General features: G+C 47.1%; 1 protein-coding gene and 1 long non-coding RNA gene across 5 annotated transcripts in view; one reads left to right on the top strand and one right to left on the bottom strand.

Annotated features, from left to right (window-relative positions):
* The window catches only part of WDR47 (WD repeat domain 47), a 207,650-nt gene extending 199,632 nt beyond the window's left edge, over positions 1 to 8,018 (bottom strand). The window contains exons 1-2 of one of the 4 annotated variants that reach the window (XM_063940146.1): positions 7,930 to 8,012; positions 5,467 to 5,567 (exon numbers count right to left, since the gene is read on the bottom strand). In XM_063940146.1, the coding sequence (XP_063796216.1) occupies positions 5,467 to 5,541 (75 nt within the window). In that variant the 5' untranslated portion in view covers positions 5,542 to 5,567; positions 7,930 to 8,012. Of the gene's footprint in view, positions 1 to 5,466; positions 5,568 to 7,077; positions 7,170 to 7,226; positions 7,243 to 7,929 lie in introns of those variants that run through there. The other 3 variants (XM_063940148.1, XM_063940147.1, XM_063940149.1) reach the window with 3 other exon arrangements.
* Positions 8,019 to 8,180: 162 nt separating this feature from the next.
* Positions 8,181 to 21,575, top strand: part of LOC134957912 (uncharacterized) — a 51,002-nt gene continuing 37,607 nt past the window's right edge. Inside the window, exon 1 of the long non-coding RNA XR_010186792.1 lies at positions 8,181 to 8,268. This is a non-coding gene — a long non-coding RNA (uncharacterized LOC134957912). The remainder of the gene's footprint in view (positions 8,269 to 21,575) is intronic.

The following is a 21,575-nucleotide window of genomic DNA, read 5'->3' as shown; positions in this document are numbered from 1 at the left end:
GTGGATACTCCCGGACTAGTTAAAGAAGATGGTAAGTGGACATTTTCATCCAGGTACTCTGATAGGTCTACGCATGTATTCCCCACTGACTCATTTCAGACAGGGGGTGATTCAGACCTGATCGCTGGGCTGCAAATTTTGCTGTCCTGTGTTCGGATAGTCACCGCCTCCATGTGGAGTGTAAATTCGCCGTGCAAGTGTATGATCCCATGTGTACGCAGAGCTGCAAAAATCCAGTTTGTGCAGTCTCTGCGCAGCCCAGGACTTACTCCTACAGTGCGATGAGACGAGGCTGATCTGGGCCGGAGCTGGCGTCAGACACCCTTCCTGAAAACGCTTATACACGCCATTGTTTTTCCGGACACTCCAAATAAATGGTCAGTTACCACCCACAAACGGCTTCCTTCTGTCAATCATCTTGCGAACGCCTGTGCGATCGAACTTTTCATCCCGTCGCTGACCGGCGACACCCTTTGGTGTTATCCAATGCACGTGCGCATTGCGATGCATACACAGTTCCTACCTGATTGACCAGGTCTGAATAGCCCCCAGAGTCTTTTTCAAGGTCTGTGTATCTCCGTTCTTTGAAAAGCTGCATGCGGTGGGATTCATCACCGCATTGAGACTTCTGGGGACAAATTACATACACTGATAAAAACCCTTAAACTGCAACTAAAAGGTCTCCTGTCTATCTTTGAGGTTCTATTCTGAATAATTGGAAGTTTTTCTGCTTTATATGAATTATGTATTTTGGAAGAATCTCAAATATCCAGCTGCTTATTTATATAGTTGTGTAGTTATATAGTTGTGTCCAGCAATGCACACTGAGACACAATGCGGCACAGTTGCACTCTCCATCTACCTTGTCTGCAATGTTCCCACTGTCTAAACCACACCATGGAGGTCATTCAGACCCGTTCGCCTGCTGCCTTTTCTTTGCAGCCGTGCTATCGGGTCTGAACAGCGCATGCACCGCAATGCGCAGGTGCGTCGGCCGCCGGGCAGCGACAGAACTTACGAAGAAAGCGATCGCAAGAAAACGGACAGGAAGAAGGCGTTTGTGGGCGGCAACTCACCATTTTCAGGGAGTGTCCGGAAAAATGCAGGCGTGCCCGACCATTCGGGAGGAGGATTCCTGACGTCAGCATCGGCCCGGATCGTCGCAACGGCTGAGTAAGTCCTGGGCTGTGCAGAAACTGCACAAACTTTTGTTTGTGCAGCTCACTGCACGGCCGATTGCACCCCTGCACAGCGATTACCCTCTCCCCTGTAGGCGGCGATTACCTGGTCGCAGCAGGGCAAAAAAAAACGCATGCGCGCGACCAGGTCTGAATTAGGCCCCATGTCTCTGAAGGATAAAGGGAGGGATCTCTGTGACTGCATGTCTCTGTAATATCAGTGAAGCATAACTCATGTGTTAGATCCCTAACACATAGCGAGCGATTGGCAGAGCGTAACCAGTGCTACGGTTATGTGACAGTCACAGAGATCAGCTAACAACGTCCCAGCGCCAGGCTAGTAATGGGACGCTACTGGCTGAGCTCTATATCTGTCACATCACCACTACACTGGTTTCGCTCACTCTGGGAGAATTATCTGATAGGTGCCGTCAGAGAGCAGGGCAGCAGGTAAAATGAGCTGGGTGGAGCGCCCATGAATTTCATCCTTGGGAGAACACTGTTAGCTGAACTAAAGGTGGGTACACACAAGGTGATGTGCTCTATGAGCGACGTCGTCTAGTGAGTTCCCTGACCTGCTGGGGCGGTCGTCTACATATCGTTCAGTGTGTACGCACTGCCAACAATATAGCTCAGTGACGTCATGCCGCGGCCAGGCTTGCAGTTTTCAGATTACAGTCCAAATTGATCTGCACACACGGCCGACAGTGAGGGCCATTGACGACTCGTGGGGCCGTGCATCGCTCGTTGTTTGTCAGCGTACACACTAGTCGATATGGTACACAACGTCGCTCAGGAAGGGCAAAATGAGTGATGTTGTTTACTTTATCAGCAAGTGTGTTCCCACCTTTACAGTTTAAAACCTCTTCCACAGAAATAGACAAACACTAACCTAGCAATACTGTATGTGTTTGGGCTGAAATAAAATACCATCTCTATGTGTACTGGAAAGTTCATTCCAGCATGACAGACAGCACTTTCAACACCGTTTTCGCTTATAATAAATGAGTATGATTATACACTATATAGAACATTTTCCTTAGTGCTGTTCAATAAAATACACAGGTTTGTTTGAAGTAGCAGAATGAATTTTTAAGTTGTCTTGGACGGTATCCGGATGATAGATAGACTGTGTATAGTTAGACAGTCAATATATAGACACCATGGGTGGTATTCAAATGATATATCACGCCCAATCTTCTTTCTAAAGTGATCCCCGTTAAAGCACATATCGCGCCCATAGTAATCAGGTTTAGCTGCACAACGGATAGGGTGCCCTCGCTACCGCAGGGGTAGCGAGCTGAAATGATTATACCACGGCCATCAGCAGAAACAGAACGGGTGTGGAAGAAGGTGAAAATAATTGAATACCTCCCTATATGTTAAACAGACATTAGGTCAACATGAAAAAATGTCGTCAGGGTCAAAAAGGTCGACAGGTTTTTTTTGTGTTTTTTTTTTTTATACATGTTTTTGGACTATTTCATACCTTCTCTACCCATGTCGGCATAGAGATGGGTATAAACCACTGATCCCGAAGCGTGGCGAGCGAAGCGAGCCCAGCGAGGGAATGCCTTTCTACAATTGGGGGTCCAAGATGACAAAACTATACACACAAACCACAAAACTGCCAAAAAATGGTGTCTACCTTTTTTGTGTCAACCGTTTTCATGTTGACTTTTTGACCCTGTCGACCTAATGTCTATCTATTGACTGTCTAAATAGACACTATCTATTATCCCACACCCATCTTGGACATACAAAAGCAGTGACTGCAGCACTCATTCACACCATGTGGTTCCCAATATTAAGGGTACTCCATGAGTGTTAAGCCAGATACACATGGGGGTAATTCTGAGTTGATCGCAGCAGGATTTTTGTTAGCAGTTGGGCAAAACCATGTGCACTGCAGGGGAGGCAGATATAACATGTGCAGAGAGTTAGATTTGGGTGGGTTATTTTGTTTCTGTGCATGGTAAATACTGGCTACTTTATTTTTACACTGCAATTTAGATTGCAGATTGAACACACCACACCCAAATCTAACTCTCTCTGCACATGTTATATCTGCCTCCCCTGCAGTGCACATGGTTTTGCCCAACTGCTAACAAAGATCCTGCTGCGATCAACTCAGAATTACCCCCATAGCCAGGTAGATTTAAAACATGCATGCTCGTAGGTAACAATAGCAAGCAACTTATGGATAAAACGTAGCTAAAATCCTATGTGGTAAAAAGGCTAATGCTGCCTCTCACCTCTATGGGGGGGGGTTGCGCGCCGGCAGCCAGTATCTGACGTCTGACGGAGCAATTGAAGTGTTGCTCCGTTTGGGCATACACAGCCGCCATCGCTGACATTACCGTTATGTTGTTCCGTCATTTTGACAGGCTGGTAACTAGTTATGTTATGATACTGTACAATAAAGAAACAATGTTATACACTCAATCACCACCATTTCCACCGCAAACCACTAAATGTGTCTAGTGCTGTTTATGTGGCATTTGCATTGTACCAGGAAATGTTTATACCCCGAGGTTTCATCACCCAGCAGGCATGAATACACAACACAAAATAAGCATCAATTTAAACATCTAGGGCAGAGACATTTCTAACATATGAACGTTACAACTGTATTTCACATTGACTTAAGGGCCATACACACTAGACTATTCTGGCCGATATATCGTTCACATCATCTAGTGTGTATGGCCCTACCAATCAGCAATGCGCGCACCTGTGCTCGTTGACTGGAGGTTGGCCGTGTAGCACGCTCAATGTGAGCAATGTCACTTGTGACATCGCTCATCATAGCATGTGTGTACAGAGCCGCGATGAGCGATGTTCACGACGTGACATTGCTGCTCCTCCCTGGCAGCGGTTACATTCTAGCTTAGCCGCTGATGGGAGCCGCACTCCGCTCAGTGTCTCCGTCATAATTTTTTCCACTGCACCACCAATGAATTTCCACCCTCTGCCCCACCAACTTGATAAAAAATTATAATGGGTCCATAAAATATATATATATATATAACAATAGAGAATAGCGCCTAAGTAAATTCAATAAGAGCCCTTAAAATAGAGGAAGAATACTGACTCTTTAGTCAAACCTAACACTCCTCACAAGTAAGTGAGTGGCAGCTCTTAAACAATATGAAGATAAATATTTAAAAAATGAAGTATAAAAAGCGCCTAATAGTGTCGGTGAATCACTCTTCGTGAATATAAACGTGATGATAAAACAGACAAAGTATAACAACTTAGCTGCGGATATTTCTGGTAGATGACTCTTAGAAGCCGGACATGTAAAGGAGAGATAAATTTGACATAGTGTGTACCGTTTTAAAATTTCACAGGTGTTTAAAAAACAATTTAGGAACTGTGCTGGTTCCAAATTTTTAGTAAAAAACTATATTAGTTAAAAAAACAATAACAATTTAATAAACACACTCCTGCCATACATGCAGGTTACATATATAGACAATAAACAGTAAAAAAGGTTTAAGGACGTATATAGCAGCTCATTCAGTCATAAATGTAGGTATTAATCGTACAAGATTATGAAGTATAGCAGGCTTATCTGTCCACATATAGAAATTTTGGGATAGAATTCATCCGTAAATGCAAGTATCAAACGTACAAGATAAAATATAAAAACATGGCTTATCTGTCCACGAATGGGAAGTCAGAGGGGTGAGCATCCAGTCCCTGTCCCATTGGGGACATGTCAAACGAGACGTTTTTCTTTGTTATTTTTAAGCATATTACTGTACATAGAATGGTAAAGAAAGGGAGTAAAAGCCAGCAGCATAAATTGCTAGATAAAGTAACACGCAGTAGTCAGTAAAGACCGCAAAAAAAAACATGTAAACCCGCACTGCTATTGTGCAAATGTGCCTGCTTGTCATTGTAGTGCATATGGTGCCCTGTAACTGCCCCCAGGAAAATCCAGTTAGTGCCAATTGGAGTACAATGGAAAATATGCACATCCTACTTCTGACTACTACAACCACTATAGCAGCTGTCACATTATTCATTTACATGTTTCTGTTTATCTCCTAAAATAATGCCTAAATTAGCATAATTAAAATCTCAACTGAATCACCTGAATGAGGGGACATCTTGACTGGACAGTGCAAACTATAGCGCAAGAAAGGTTTTCGACCACCTCTGAAGTGGCAGAGATCATCAACTCTTTTGTACCAGGAAAAAGGCTATTTATATAATCCTACAGTATCACACAAATTAAAATTTTATTTTTGCATGTGGGGGCAAAACTAGGCGGACTCACCAAGGAATGCTCCCAATCCACGCTACTCCTCCCATTCAGTGGTGCAAACTGCTGCACCTCCACAGATGCCGCCATCTTGGCCCACAAATCCTTGCGCTTCCCTGTAAAACCGATTATGTTTGCATAAAGTCTCAAGAGAGCATGTGATTGCGGAATTGCACTTCCTTAGTGACATGGATTGTGGAAGAAATTTTCAAATATGGCAGCGTAAAGTAAATAGCTCCTAAACATTATAACAAAGTAGACCAGACACCCGAAGACAAGCATGGTCCTAGTTGACATCCATTAATAACATATTGAAATATTCAGGGTTAAAGAAAAAAGTAACAAGCTATCCACATTATAGTGACAGTTTAATATAGAATAGTGTATGTTATATATTTAATATTTATTACAAACTGATTACAGGTTTCATGGAAAGAAAAAAAAAAGAGTAACAACAAAACTATTTAAAACTTAAACTTGTGAAGCTGAGCACCGCTTAGAGTACAAAAAAAAAAGGTTTAATAGAATGTACAGAGGTTAAGTAAGTGTATCACATACAGGTTGCTATGCAGTGACCTATTTACTGTACTGAAAGCAGCTTTCCTTCAGCTATACAATGTGGAAGGAATGTCATACTGTTTACTCTGTTTGGCTGTTGCGTGGATAAACAAGCAGCATAGCAAGGCAGCACACATTAATTTACTAATATATTTAAAATGAACAGAAAACTGTAATACTGCTTATGATGTTGTTTCTTAAATGGCTGATGTATCTGAATTAAAAACATGCAGTCATGTTTATGAATGAATTTAACTATTTCCAATATTAGACAAGAGTTACTACAGAGAAAAGGTCATTTATGAATGAAAACCAAAAATGCAGAACCACAGAACTTTTGTGATAGCATAGTGACAGAACTATAGTATCAACTAAAATGATAGCACAACCAATGGATGGAGTTGGGCAGACGGAGTGTTTCTTTCTTGACTACAGGGTATGTACACCCTACCAACCCAATTTTACACTGCAGTGCAATAAAAGTTTCATTGTGCAGGAAGGGGCTATTGTAAATAAAACATAAGGAGCATTCACAAAGGTGTCCCTTGCAAGTCAGGAGGCTTACTGCAACAGGTATTAAATTCACCACAGTAGCTCAGCTCCCATAGATCCGGTCTCTTTTCCTTTCCACTTGCACAGCCACGGGAAAGCACATTTATAGGCACACTGCTACCTATATAATAAAGACTGTCAAAGACACAAATTGGCGTCACAATCTCCCAGCAAATGAGCATGAGCAGTATTTAAAGAGAACTGGAAAGTTTATATTAATATAGTTATCCCAAAATGCTGGGTTGGAGAACATATTTTACTGTTCCAATGGAGCACTAGGAGTAGATAATGGGGTGTGCTGCCAAAAACAATGAAGCGAGCGTGCACTTTAACTTTATGGTTTGTAAATGATCCTATACATTTGTTATATTAGTGGCAATAAAGTGTTAAATTCCCTGACTAGTATGATTCTTTCTGCAGAGACAAAACAGTCACCGTCTGCTCATTTCAATGCCAAAAACATAAAGCGAATCTACACATTGTGCCATAAATAATTGAAAAGGCTGAATCTCCTACTTGGAAAACAGGACTATACCAATCCCAATGTGGGTGGGGAGCAACATTTAACAACACTGAAATCTTCCGTAGCAGATGCAACAAAGGAAATGACATCCAAGCTGTAACCTTTTCACAGACAGAGAAGACATAACTGGTGGGTGGGAAACCTTGTAAGGGGGAGTCCGCCTCAGCTGCTGTTCTTCCATCACACCCCCTATGAAGGAGGGATCACTATATGGCAGACAGGCCCCTCATCCTACTGATTACAGATAAAGAATCTGCTCACTATTTTGCAGCCTGGTCACTCCCTTGATCATAATACAGTACCAGGGCCAGTGTACCAGTATATGCGAGTTTCCATGAAGGAACTCCAAACCAAATTATTCCTATGATATGGAGATGGGCAGACAGACAGTGCTATCAAAACAGATGAGCTATGTAACGTTATAAAACTACTGAATATGCAAAGTGGGATAAATGCATCAGACATATGTAACGAGCACTCAGTAAATATGCGCTAATGTTTAACAAAATGATTAAAAATGTTTGCTGCACCTTTGTAAGTCCAGTATGTACTAATTGCAGATTTTGCACACACTAATACACTAAACACGTTTGTTACCCATTTTCCCCATTATTATTGGTTATTACAGCAAATAAAATAAAAATCTATTAATCTTTAGCATAACAAGGGTAAGTTCATTAACAAACTGGACAAATACCAAATATGCTACAAATGCAGGCTGCAGATTCAGACTATCACACAGAGATAGATGTAAACAGGCATGAGTAAGGGTGATAGATAGATAGATAGATAGATAGATAGATAGATAGATAGATAGATAGATAGATAGATAGATAAGCCAATACCTCTCGCCTCCGCCTTCTCTGGTACCTGGTCCTCCCCTCTCCTCCCGATCAGGTACCTCAGAGCCAAGTCTGGTTTGGCCGCTTTGTGTCGGCGGCCGGTCAGCCGGGTGTGTGAGAGCAGCGCCCCGCCCCGGTGTCTCTGTGCCCAGGATGAGCCCCCGGTGCCCGGGCCGCAATGCCACTGCTCTGTCTCTGTCGCTGCTGCGTCGCTGTTCTCTCAGGTTGCGGTTGTCAAGCCGATCTGCCGGTAACCAATCACACGGCGCTGTCTGAGGACCCCTGGGCTGAGCTGCCTGTACACGTGCCTGCTGGAACGGAGTGCACTCACTGCAACTGTGTGTGAGATATATACAGTACACACATATAGAATGGGAGAAAGGATGGAAATACAGTGCTAGTCATATGTAATATACTGAGGATAGTAGATGGTTGTTATGTGCGGTATGTAATAAGCTGAGGATAGTGAATGGGTGATATGCTCATATATGTTAGAAGGGAATATGTATATAATATATCGGGTTTTAGATACATTGGGCCAGATGTGCTAAGCCTGAAAAGTGATAAATATCACAGTGATAAAGTACCAGCCAATCGGCTCCTAACTGTCATTTTTCAAACACAGCCTGTGACAAGACAGTTAGGAGCCGATTGGCTGGTTCTTTATCACAGTGATATTGGGTATCGGTGAAAGCCGGACCGGACCAAATTCCGGAACGCCGGACGAGACCCGCTCCCTGCAGCGACCCCTGCCGCTGAGGAGTTTTGTGTGCGCGCGTCCGTCCGGGGGGGGGCGTGACTGACAGGCTGTCAGCGGGGAGCGAGAGCTTAGAGCCGGCTCCTTTCAAGAAGCTGCGGCTGCTGCTCCCGGGTGACTTTGCCCTGCACACACAGAGGACGGGCGAACGGGTCCGTGCGCTGCTGTGTGCGGGGAGAGATTACAGTCTCCAGACCCAGCTGCTGCTGCTCTCATAGGGAGGGAGGGGGGAGCAGCAGATACTTGTGCTGTTCTGCATACAGATCATTACTTATTTATTTATATATATATATATATATATATATATATATATACACATATACATATATATATGCATATATATATATATATATATATATATCAGTGGCGGTTCTTGCCACGGGCAAGCGGTACTTTTGCCCGGGGCGCCGCCTTCCGGAGGGCGCCGGCGCCATCCGGAGGGCGCCGCACCAGGGCAAGATCCGCCACTGTGCCCCACGCAGTGCCCTGCTGTGCCCCCCGCTTTGAAGGGAACCAGACGCTACGGTCTAGTTTCCCTTCATGGAGAGGACCTTTGCTGTGCGATGCGCGATGACGTCATCGCGCACCGCACAACATACTGGCACAGACACTAGGGGTCATAATTGACCTCTAGTGTCTATGCTGTTCTATGGGAGAGACGTTATAACGTCTCTCCCATAGATCGAAGAGAGGAGAAGAGCGGAGGCGGTCTGGATCAGATGGTAAGTATAATTTTTTTTATTTTATTTTTTCTTTCAGCGCCGTGGCCACGCCCCCATTTGAAGCCACGCCCCTATATTTTGCCCGGGGCGCCACAAGGCAAAGAACCGGCCCTGATATATATATATATATATACACATATATACATATATATATATATATATATATATATACATATATATATATATATATATACACACATATATATATATATATATATATATATATATAGCCACTTGCTGCATATGGAGGGGGGGGGGGCATGTACAGTCTGAAATACTGTATGATATATGCTAAGTTATGAATTACCCCTTACCCATTGACAGGGCCGGCTCTGGGGCTACTGGCGCCCCGGGCGGCTTTAGGGGGCGTGGCTTTGTACAGGGGGCGTGGTAATTTACGCCCCCTGTACAGACTGAATTGATGTGCGGTGCGCGATGACGTCATCGCGCACCGCACAGCAAAGGTCCTCTCTACGAAGGGAAACTAGACGCGTAGCGTCTAGTTCCCTTCGTGGAGAGGACCTTTGCTGTGCGGTGCGCGATGACGTCATCGCGCACCGCACAGTAAAGGACCTCTCCGGGAAGGGAAACTAGACGCGTACGCGTCTAGTTTCCCTTCCCAGCGGCAGCGGCCGGGGGCAGCGGGGGGCACACACCAGCAGCGGATCTTGCCCTGGTGCGGCGCCCTCTGGAGGGCGCCCTGCGCCCTCCGGAAGGCGGCGCCCCGGGCAAAAGTACTGCTTGCCCGTGGCAAGATCCGCTACTGCCCATTGAAGGGGGGGAGGGCACACAGGTACATGTCGCCCCCCTCCCCCCCTCCATTTAGTTTAGAAAAGAAAAATAGTTTTGTTATTTGCTTCCATTATAGCACGGGGGTCGCCAGGATGTGGTTCCTGCTGTGCTCCATCTCCCCCCCTCCCGGGCCGCTATGACTGATCACTGGGCCACATCCATAGGGTCTGCGCATGCACAACAGACATAATGCGCGTGCGCGACCCTTCTCTCAGAAGAACGCGATCGTTAGGTGATTGGTGGCGACGCGGCATTGCGGGAGACGACATCGGGAAACGCAGACGTGTCATGGACATTTTGGGGGCAGGTCTATGATGTCTCCTGCATTTCCTGCTTATGGAAAAATGGTTGCGATGCCCCTGTCTACACAGCCAGGCTGCACAAGCAGGGGTCGGCCTCTAATCGATGCGTTCACAGTTAAATTGTGAGCACATCGCAGTTTGGCGCCACTCATGCTGGGCGGCCTTGCCCTATCCTGGGCGGCCCCCAGCATGTAAGTCTATGGTCGCAGATTTTGCTGTGTGTGAAAAAATTCTGCGACCCACTCTGAATAGCTCCCACAGCCTACAACAATTAGGGGCATAATAAGGGTGGGGCAAGCGGGGTATGTGTTGGAGGAGTCAGTTGGCGGGCTTGCTTACATGGTCGGAGCTGAGCACCGGCCACATTGTCCCCTCGTATGTCCCACATAGTAGCCAGTGGTGTATTGCCATTGCCCCTGCAGAAATAAGCACTGATATAGCAGCGCCAATTCCTGGCTCCTGGCAGCATCGTGCATCTGCTATAATGAAGACACAATGCTGCCTGACAAAAGAGACGGGAGAAGACAGAAGGCTGCAAGATTTTGAGAGATAGAGGCAAGGGGTCCGTGGCAGAGGTACAGGGGTTGGCACTGTAACCAAAAAAAGGACCGGAGATGAGGGGACTATTAAAAAATCCAGAAAAGTGGGAGCACTTTCCGGTTGCCAGAATAGGGCAGACAGACCACCTTAGATACCCGTACCAGGTGCCGGAATGGGCAGCAGGCCACCTTAGATAGCAGTTCCGTGTGCAGGAAGGAGGTGCAGAAAACCCAGACCACATTACACAGCCATTCCGGGTGCCGGACCAGCCAACATATCACCGTAGAAGCATCTCGGGTGCTGGAACGGGGCACAGTCCACCTTAGATAGCCGTTTCAGGTGCCGGAACGGAACGCCGACCACATTAGATAGCTATTTTGTGCACCGGAACGGGGTGCAGGACATCCAGACCACATTACACAGCCATTCCGGGTGCCGAACCAGGCAGCAGATCACCGTAGATAGCATTCCGGGTGCCGGAACGGGGCACAGTCCACCTTAGATAGCCGTTCCGGGTGCCGGAAAAAGGGCTCAAACCATCTTAGACAACTGGTCCGGGTGCCGGAACAGGAGGCAGACCATTTTAGATAGCTGTTTCATGTGCCGGAATGGTGTGCAGGACACCCAGACAACCTTAGATAGCTGTTCAGGGTGCCTTAAAAGGCCGCAGACCACCTTAGATACCTGTTCCGGGTGCCGGAACAGGGCTCAAACCATCTTAGACAACCGGTCCGGGTGCCGGAACAGGATGCAGACCATCTTAGATAGCGGTTTCATGTGCCGGAATGGTGTACAGAACACCCAGACAACCTTAAATAGCTGTTCAGGGTGCCTTAAAAGGCCGCAGACCACCTTAGATACCTGTTCCGGGTGCAGAACAGGGCTCAAACCATCTTAGACAACCGGTCCGGGTGCCGGAACAGGATGCAGACCATCTTAGATAGCGGTTTCATGTGCCGGAATGGTGTACAGAACACCCAGACAACCTTAGATAGCTGTTCAGGGTGCCGGAATAGACCGCAGACCACCTTAGATACCTGTTCCGGGTGCCGGAACAGGGCTCAAACCATCTTAGACAACCGGTCCGGGTGCCGGAACAGTAGGCGGACCATTTTAGATAGCTGTTTCATGTGCCGGAATGGTGTGCAGGACACCAAGACAACCTTAGATAGCTGTTCCGGTTGCCGGAATAGGGCGCAGACCACCTTAGATACCTGTTCTGGGTGCCGGAACAGGGCTCAAACCATCTTAGACAACCGGTCCGGGTGCCGGAACAGGATGCAGACCATCTTAGATAGCGGTTTCATGTGCCGGAATGCTGTACAGAACACCCAGACAACCTTAGATAGCTGTTCAGGGTGCCGGAATAGGCCGCAGACCACCTTAGAAACCTGTTCCGGGTGCCGGAACAGGGCTCAAACCATCTTAGACAACCGGTCCGGGTGCCGGAACAGTAGGCGGACCATTTTAGATAGCTGTTTCATGTGCCGGAATGGTGTGCAGGACACCAAGACAACCTTAGATAGCTGTTCCGGTTGCCGGAATAGGGCGCAGACCACCTTAGATACCTGTTCCGGGTGCCGGAACAGGGCTCAAACCATCTTAGACAACCGGTCCGGGTGCCGGAACAGTAGGCGGACCATTTTAGATAGCTGTTTCATGTGCCGGAATGGTGTGCAGGACACCAAGACAACCTTAGATAGCTGTTCCGGTTGCCGGAATAGGGCGCAGACCACCTTAGATACCTGTTCCGGGTGCCGGAACAGGGCTCAAACCATCTTAGACAACCGGTCCGGGTGCCGGAACAGTAGGCAGACCATTTTAGATAGCTGTTTCATGTGCCGGAATGGTGTGCAGTACACCAAGACAACCTTAGATAGCTGTTCCGGTTGCCGGAATAGGGCGCAGACCACCTTAGATACCTGTTCTGGGTGCCGGAACAGGGCTCAAACCATCTTAGACAATCGGTCCGGGTGCCGGAACAGTAGGCGGACCATTTTAGATAGCTGTTTCATGTGCCGGAATGGTGTGCAGGACACCAAGACAACCTTAGATAGCTGTTCCGGTTGCCGGAATAGGGCGCAGACCACCTTAGATACCTGTTCTGGGTGCCGGAACAGGGCTCAAACCATCTTAGACAACCGGTCCGGGTGCCGGAACAGGATGCAGACCATCTTAGATAGCTGTTTCAAGTGCCGGAATGGTGTACAGAACACCCAGACAACCTTAGATAGCTGTTCAGGGTGCCGGAATAGGGCGCAGAACACCTTAGATACCTGTTCCGGGTGCCGGAACAGGGCTCAAACCATCTTAGACAACCGGTCCGGGTGCCGGAACAGGAGGCAGACCATTTTAGATAGCTGTTTCATGTGCCGGAATGGTGTGCAGGACACCCAGACAACCTTAGATAGCTGTTCAGGGTGCCAGAATAGGGCGCAGAACACCTTAGATACCTGTTCCGGAACAGGGCTCAAACCATCTTAGACAACCGGTCCGGGTGCCGGAACAGGATGCAGACCACATTAGATTGCTGTTTCATGTGCCGGAATGGTGTGCAGGGCACCCAGACAACCTTAGAGAGCTGTTCAGGGTGCCAGAATAGGGGGCAGACCACCATAGATTCCTGTTCCAGGTGCCGGAACAGGGTGCCGACCAGCTTATACAACCGGTCTGGGTGCCGGAACAGGATGCAGACCACATTAGATTGCTGTTTCGTGTGCCGGAATGGTGTGCAGGGCACCCAGACAACCTTAGATAGCTGTTCAGGGTGCCAGAATAGGGGGCAGACCACCATAGATTCCTGTTCCAGGTGCCGGAACAGGGTGCCGACCAGCTTATACAACCGTTCCGGGTGCCGGAACAGGATGCAGACCACACTAGATTGTCGTATCATGTGCCGAAATGGTGTGCAGGACACCCAGACAACCTTAGATAGCTGTTCAGGGTGCCAGAATAGGGTGCAGACCACCATAGATACCTGTTCCGGGTGCCAGAACAGGGCTCAAACCATCATAGACAAGGGTGTCGGGTGCCAGAACAGGATGCAGACCACATTAGATTGCTGTTTCATGTGCCGAAATGGTGTGCAGAACACCCAGACACCCTTAGATAGCCATTCCGGGTACCGGAATAGGGTGCAGGCCACCTTAGATAGCTGTTCCGGGTGCCGGAATAGGATGTAGACCACCTTAGATACCCATTCTGGGTTCCGAAACGGGCAGCAGACCACCTTGGATACCCATTCTGGGTACCGTGCTAGTGTGCAGAACACAGAGACATCTTTAGATAGCCTTGTTGGGTGCCAGAATTGGACGCAGACCACCTTAGATAATCGTTCTGGGTGTTGAAACGGGGTGCAAAAACACCCATACATCCTTAGATAGTCAGCACCCCCACAGCTGTGCTTCCGTCGCTGCCCCGCCAGTGCTGTACTATACCGGCTCCTGCTCACACAGTGACAGGCAGCCTGCATTGGCACGCTGCAGTGACTGCAGCATCCTGTACCACCTACGCTCCGCCCCTCCCAATTCCCAATGTCCGCAGTAGGAGAAGAACATAGCGCGGTTGACAAATTGGCAGCCAGGTGGAAGCAGCTGCTCTGGAGGCTGAAGTAAGTATAACACACACAGACACACACACACACACACACACACACACACACACACACACACACACACACACACACACACACACAAACCAGGGCTGTCTTAACAGCAGTGTAGGCCCCTGGGCACAGCAATGCACTGGGGCCCCTACCCATCCTCTAGTGGAAGGGGTGCTATCAGCGGCAGCTTTGGAGTCCCGTGGGTGGTAGGGGGTGTTTTATGGGCCCAATTCAGGACGGATCGCAATACGCAATCCAAACGCAAAAATTACTAAAAGGATGCGGTGCATGCACAGGGCCTTTCCTGCACCCGCATTTTCTGTGTGCGCCCGCAGAAAATGCAAATGAGGTGTTCGTGGGGCAGGGTGCGGCAACGCTCCTTTTCCAAGGCAGAGACTTAGCTTTGCGGGGGCGTGGCTTGGAATTGGGGGGCATGCCAGCATGAATGGGGTGGACATGACAGGGGCATGATCGGGGCGGCTGCGTGACGTCACACCCAGCCACCACAATAAAAAAGATGGAAGCAGGCCCCCTGCGGTGTGATCGCAATTTCTGCTTGGAAAAGGGGGGTGGTGGAACCTGAACCAGGCCCTATATTCCACACTGCATGTAGGACCTGGAGCAGTAATTTCTGCTGGGAGGGCAGCTTGCTTGACTGCAGATATCTCAAGTTCCTGGAAATAGATTTTTTTTTAGCTTTGAATGAGATTTTAAAAAGTAGCTATCCCCCCCCCCCCCCCCCCCTTCCTCCTTCAGGAGGTGCTGGGGACCTGGGGATCAGAGTTCAGGAGCCAGAGCAATCCACCAACGAAAATATACAAATATATTATAATATATATTAGGCATGTGGAGCTGGAGCCTGCTGCTGGAAGGCTGATATCTCTGGATCTGGGTATGGTAGAGACAAGCTGCCAGAGTCAACCAAAAGGGGAGAATCCCATCTTTTGGGGTACACTGTCAGAAAAACTCAAAGTCAAACAAAACCTGAGATATCTGGCTAGGAGAATCAATTAATAAGCTTGGATGGAGACCACTGCTTTGAAGTCAGATATCTCAGTTTCCCCAGGGCCAATTTTAAAAATCTGTTACCCCCTGGAAAGAGGGGACCATCAGCTATCAGCCTAGCTCCCTTATACACCTGGTGCAATGTGCAAAAGGAAAGGGGGCTCTATCTGGTGCAATGTGTAAAAGGGGGCTCTACCTGGTGCAATGTGTAACAGTAATGGGGGCTCTTCCTGGCGCAGTGTGTAAAAGGGAGCTGTACTTGGTGCAGTGTGTAAGAGGGGCTCTACCTGGCAATGTATAAGGGGACTGTAACATAGTAACATAGTTAATGAGGTTGAAAAGATGCCCATCGGCTTCAACCTGTATTCTGTATTAAGCCGAGTTCATTATAATGTCCCTGCTGAAGTAATGTTTTATGTCTAGTTAACAACTATAAATCATGTTAATCCCAGATTATCAAAGTTGATATTTTAAATTCTATAACCTTGGATATCTTTTTCAGTCAGAAATTTATCCAATCCATTTTTAACTGCATTTACAGATTCCGCCATTACCACCTCCCTGGCAGGGAATTCCAAATCCTTATTGCCCTAACAGTGAAGAACCCTTTCCTCCGCTGCGTACGGAATTTTCTCTCCTCTATCCTCAGCGAGTGACCTCGTGTCCTATACAAAGTTTTTTTTTTAATAAGCAATTCCTCTGATAACTCTTTGTAATTTCCTATTACATATTACATATTTGAAGATATTAATAATGTCTCCTCTTAGATGCCTCTTTTCCAGTGTATACATATTCAACCTAGTAAGCCTTTCCTCGTAATCCAGTCCCTCTAGCCTTTTAATCAATTTAGTAGCACGCCTTTAAACCCTTTCGAGTTCACAGATATCTTTTTTATAATGTGGTGCCCAAAACTGAACACAATATTCCAGGTGCGGACGTACCAATGATTTGTACAGCGGCAGGATTACATCCTCGTCCCTTGTCTCAATGCCCCGTTTTATGCACGCTAGCACCTTACTTGCCTTCTTTGCTGCACTTTGACATTGTATACGGTTATTAAGCCTATTTCTCTTACGTCCTAGAGCAGGCCTGGCTAACCTGTGGCTCTCCAGATGTTGTGAAACTAAACATCCCAGCATAACCTGCCACAGTTTTAGCATTCCCTAATAGCAAAACTTTGGCAAGGCATGATGGGACTTATAGTTTTACAACAGCTGGAGAGCCACAGGTTGGCCAGGCCTGTCCTAGAGGATGCAGGTGTTCCATTTAGTACCATGGGGTATAGACGGGTCCTTTGGGAGCCACTGGCACTGTAAGAGTTTAATAGTGTGGGCTGGCCCCTCCCTCTATGCCCCTCCTACCAGACTCCGTATAGAAACTGTGCCCGAGGAGACGGACAACTTCGAGAGAAGGAATTACACAGATAGTGGCGAGATTCACAGCAGCTCACACATACAAGGCAAACCAAGCTAACCAACTTGAAAACTCAAAAAACAAAAACAAAAAAAAACAATAGGAAGCGCTGTCACCAAAAGTATCAAATTTAATAAAAGTTGTTTTTACATTATTCACAATAACACACACAATATTATAAAACCAACTCTCCTGGGAGTTTTAAACCATTCTGCTGACTCAGTGCTACAGATACAATGTTACTTTAGATTTTATACAGTAACTTTTTAGTGTCCATGCTAGGAGGCTCTCTTTGATACACTGTATCAATATCACCCTAGCAAAGTCTCTTAAATTCCGGGCCACACAGTCAGGCGAGCTGTGACAAGAGTAGCATGCTTTAATTCATTGTATAACTGAACAGAACACTGTGGCATAATTGATCACAAATCATCTAAAATGTGCACCCTACAATTGTTATAAAAATCAAGGGCATTAGTGAGCTCATTCATTTAATTAGCCCACGCGTGGAGCCTGCATATTTTAGAGACTTCTCTGAGGATCTTACTAAAGATCAATTCAATATTGATACAGTGTATCAAAGAGAGCCTCCTAGCGTGGACACTAAAAAGTTACTGTATAAAATCTAAAGTAACATTGTATCTGTAGCATTGAGTCAGTAGAATGGTTTAAAACTACCAGGAGAGTTGGTTTTATAATATTGTGTGAGTTATTATGAATAATGTAAAAACAACTTTTATTAAATTTGATACTTTTGGTGACAGCGCTTCCTATTGTTTTTTTGTTTGTATATCCATTTTTATTTGAGGTTCAGCACCCCAAATTGTGAAGCTGCAGTCACTATTAAAGTGTTTTTATAGGTGTCTAACAGTCAGTATACTAGCGCCCACTGTCTATATTGGAGCTTGAAAACTCAGCAACATCTGAACAACATTACTTAACCAAGTAACAACACAGTACTTAACCAAGAACAAAACAGTACTGAAACAAATAGCTACTGCAGGATAACGAAGCACTGGGCGGGCGCCCAGCATCCTCTACGGACTACGAGAAAAGGATTTACCAGTAGGCAATTAAAATCCTATTTTCTCTTACGTTCTAGAGGATGCTGGGGTCCACATTAGTACCATGGGGATGTACCAAAGCTCACAGAACGGGAGGGAGAGCGCGGAGGCTCCTGCAGAACAGATTGACCAAACTGTAGGTCCTCAGATGCCAAAGTATCGAACTTGTAGAACTTAGCAAAGGTGTTCGACCCTGACCAAGTAGCCACTTGGCAAAGTTGAAAAGCCGAGACACCCCAGGCAGCCACCCAGGGAGAACCCACCTTACGAGTAGAGTGTGCCTGAAAGGATTTTGGATACTGCAATCCTGCCGAAGAATATGCATGCTGGATAGTGAACCTGATCCAGCGCGAGATCGTCTGCTTAGAAGCAGGACACACAATTTTCTCGGGATCATACAGGACAAACAGAGAGTCCGACTTTCTGTGACGAGCAGTCCTCTTCACATAGATCTTCAGAGCCCTTACAACATCTAATGACTTTGATGGATTTGAGGAGCCAGTAGCAACTGGCACCACAATAGGTTGGTTGATATGAAAATCTGACACAACTTTTGGAAGGAACTGCTGATGTGTCATGAGTTCAGCTCTATATTCATGGAAGATTAAGTAGGGTCTTTTACAAGACAAAGCCCTCAATTCCGACACACGCCTAGCTGAAATTAAGGCCAACAGGGTGACAACCTTCCATGTGAGAAACTTGACCTCAACCTCCTTTAAAGGTTTGAACCAATCCAGGAACTGCAACACCACGTTAAGATCCCAGGGTGCCGTAGGAGGCACAAAGGGAGGCTGGATGTGCAGAACCCCTTTCAAGAATGTCTGAATCTCAGGGAGGGAAGCCAGTTGTTTCTGGAAGAAAACGGATAAGGCCGAAATCTGGACTTTTATGGATCCCAAACGCAGACCCATATCCACACCTGCTTGCAGGAAGAGGAGAAACTGTCCAAGTTGAAACTCCACCATAGGAAACTTCTTGAATTCACAGCAAGACACGTACTTTTTCCAAAGTCGATGGTAATGTTTAGACGTTACTCCATTCCTAGCCTGTATCAGGGTAGGAATAACCTTGTTCGGAATACCCCTCCATGCCATCAAACATAGTCGTTGTAAGTGTTGATAAGCGAACGTCCCCTGTTGAAGAAGGTCCTCGTGAAGAGGAAGACGTCTCGGATCTTCCAGTAGTAATTCCAGAAGATCCGCGTACCAAGCCCTTCTTAGCCAGTCCGGAGCAATGAGGATCACCTGAACTCTTGTTCTTTTTATTAGTTTGAGAATCCTTGGGATGAGTGGAAGTGGAGGGAACACATACACCGACTGGAACACCCACAGAGTTACCAGAACATCCACCGCCACTGCTTGTTGGTCGCGTGACCTGTAACAGTACCTCCAAAGCTTCTTGTTGAGGCGAGAGGCCATCATGTATACTTGAGGTACGCCCCATTGGCTTGTTACCTCTGCGAACACCTCTGGGTGGATTCCCCATTCTCCTGAATGGAGATCGCGTCTGCTGAGGAAGTCTGCCTCCCAGTTGTCCACTCCTGGAATGAAGATCGCCGACAACGCCACCGCGTGTCTTTCTGCCCAGATGAGGATTTTTGTTATCTCTAACATTGCAGCTCTGCTCTTCGATCCGCCCTGCCTGTTTATGTAGGACACCGCTGTGACATTGTCCGACTGAACCTGAATGGCTTGAGCTTGCAGAAGATATGCCACTTGTAGAAGGCCATTGTAAATGGCCCTCAGTTCCAGAACATTTATTGGAAGGAGAGATTCCTGACTGGACCACTTTCCTTGGAAGTTTTCCACCTGAGTGACTGCTCCCCAACCTCTGCGACTTGCATCCGTGGTTAGAAGGATCCAGTTCTGAATCCCGAATCTGCGGCCCTCGAGCAGGTGAGAAGTTTGGAGCCACCAGAGGAGTGAAATTCTGGCTTTCGGCTATAGGCGTATCCGCTGGTGCATGTGAAGATGCGATCCCAACCACTTGTCCAGGAGATCCAGCTGGAAGGACTGTGCATTGAATCTGCCATACTGTAGAGCCTCGTAGGAGGCTACCACCTTTCACAGAAGGTGAATGCACTGATTAACCGACACCCAGGCTGGCTTCAAGACATCCCAGACCATTGATTGGATCACCAACGCTTTCTCTACTGGTAGAAACACCCTCTGCACCTCCGTGTCAAGGATCATCCCCAGGAAGGGTAGTCTCCTTGTTGGTTCTAAATGTGACTTTGGAAGATTTAGGATCCACCCATGATCCAGGAGTAGTTAAATTGAGAGAACAATACTCTGCAACAGCCTTTCCCTGGAAGATGCCTTTATCAGTAGATCGTCCAGGTATGGAATAATGTTTACTCCCTGCTTGCGGAGGAGGAGGAGCATCATCTCTGCAATGACCTTTGTGAACACCCTCGGTGCTGTGGAGAGGACGAATGGCAGGGCCTGGAACTGGTAGTGACAGTCCTGTATCGCAAACCTTAGATAGTCCTGGTGAGGCGGCCAGATCAGAATGTGAAGGTTCGCATCCTTGATATCCAGGGATACCAGGAATTCCCCCTCCTCCAGACCTGAGACCACCACTCTCAGAGACTCCATCTTGAACTTGATCACTTGTAAGTATGGGTTCAATGACTTTAGGTTCAACATTGGCCTTACCAAACCAACCGGCAGTGCCGTAACTAGGCATTTTAGCGGTGTGTGCAAGAAACAACAGTGGTGCCCCCCCCCCCATGTAAGATAGGGGCAGTGCGCGTCGTATGCGCGCAAAAAATTTATAGGGGCATAGCTTCATGGGGAAGGGGCGTGGCCACAAAATAATAGCAATTCATACTACGGTGCACAGTAGTCTACATTATTCAAATTACGCTGCACAGTAGCGCCACTACACCTGGTAGAGCCCCTTTTATACATTACAGCAGACAGCGTCCCCCTTTTTACACATTACAGCATACAGTCTCCCTTTTAACACATTGCTGCAGCCAGTCCCCCTTTTTACACATTGCGGCAGACAGCGTCCCCTTTTTTACACATTACAGCACACAGCGTCCCCTTTTTTAACATTACGGTAGACAGCGTCCCCTTTTTACACATTACAGCAGACAGCGTCCCCATTTTTACACATTACGGCAGACGGTGTCCCCCTTTATACACATTGCGGCAGCCAGTCCCCCTTTTTACACATTGCGGCAGCCAGTCCCCTTTTTACACATTATGGCAGACGGTGTCCTCCTAAAAGAGAGAGAGAGAGATACTTACCATCTCCCCGCTGACAGGCTCCTCGTGCAGCTTCCTCGGTGCAGGCAGGTGAGAAGGAGGAGGAGGGAGGGGGAGCAGGGAGCCGCAGCAGCGCTATTTCATTGGTAGTAAGCGCCGCTGCAGCATCCCCCTCTCCTTCCGTATTGGCTGCCCGGCGCTGCTGTGGATGCTGGGATGGAGGAACCGCATCCCA

This window comes from Pseudophryne corroboree, chromosome 9, assembly GCF_028390025.1.
Source record: "Pseudophryne corroboree isolate aPseCor3 chromosome 9, aPseCor3.hap2, whole genome shotgun sequence".
NCBI classification, from domain to species: Eukaryota; Metazoa; Chordata; class Amphibia; order Anura; family Myobatrachidae; genus Pseudophryne; species Pseudophryne corroboree.
This window is presented reverse-complemented; position numbering and strand designations above follow the sequence as displayed.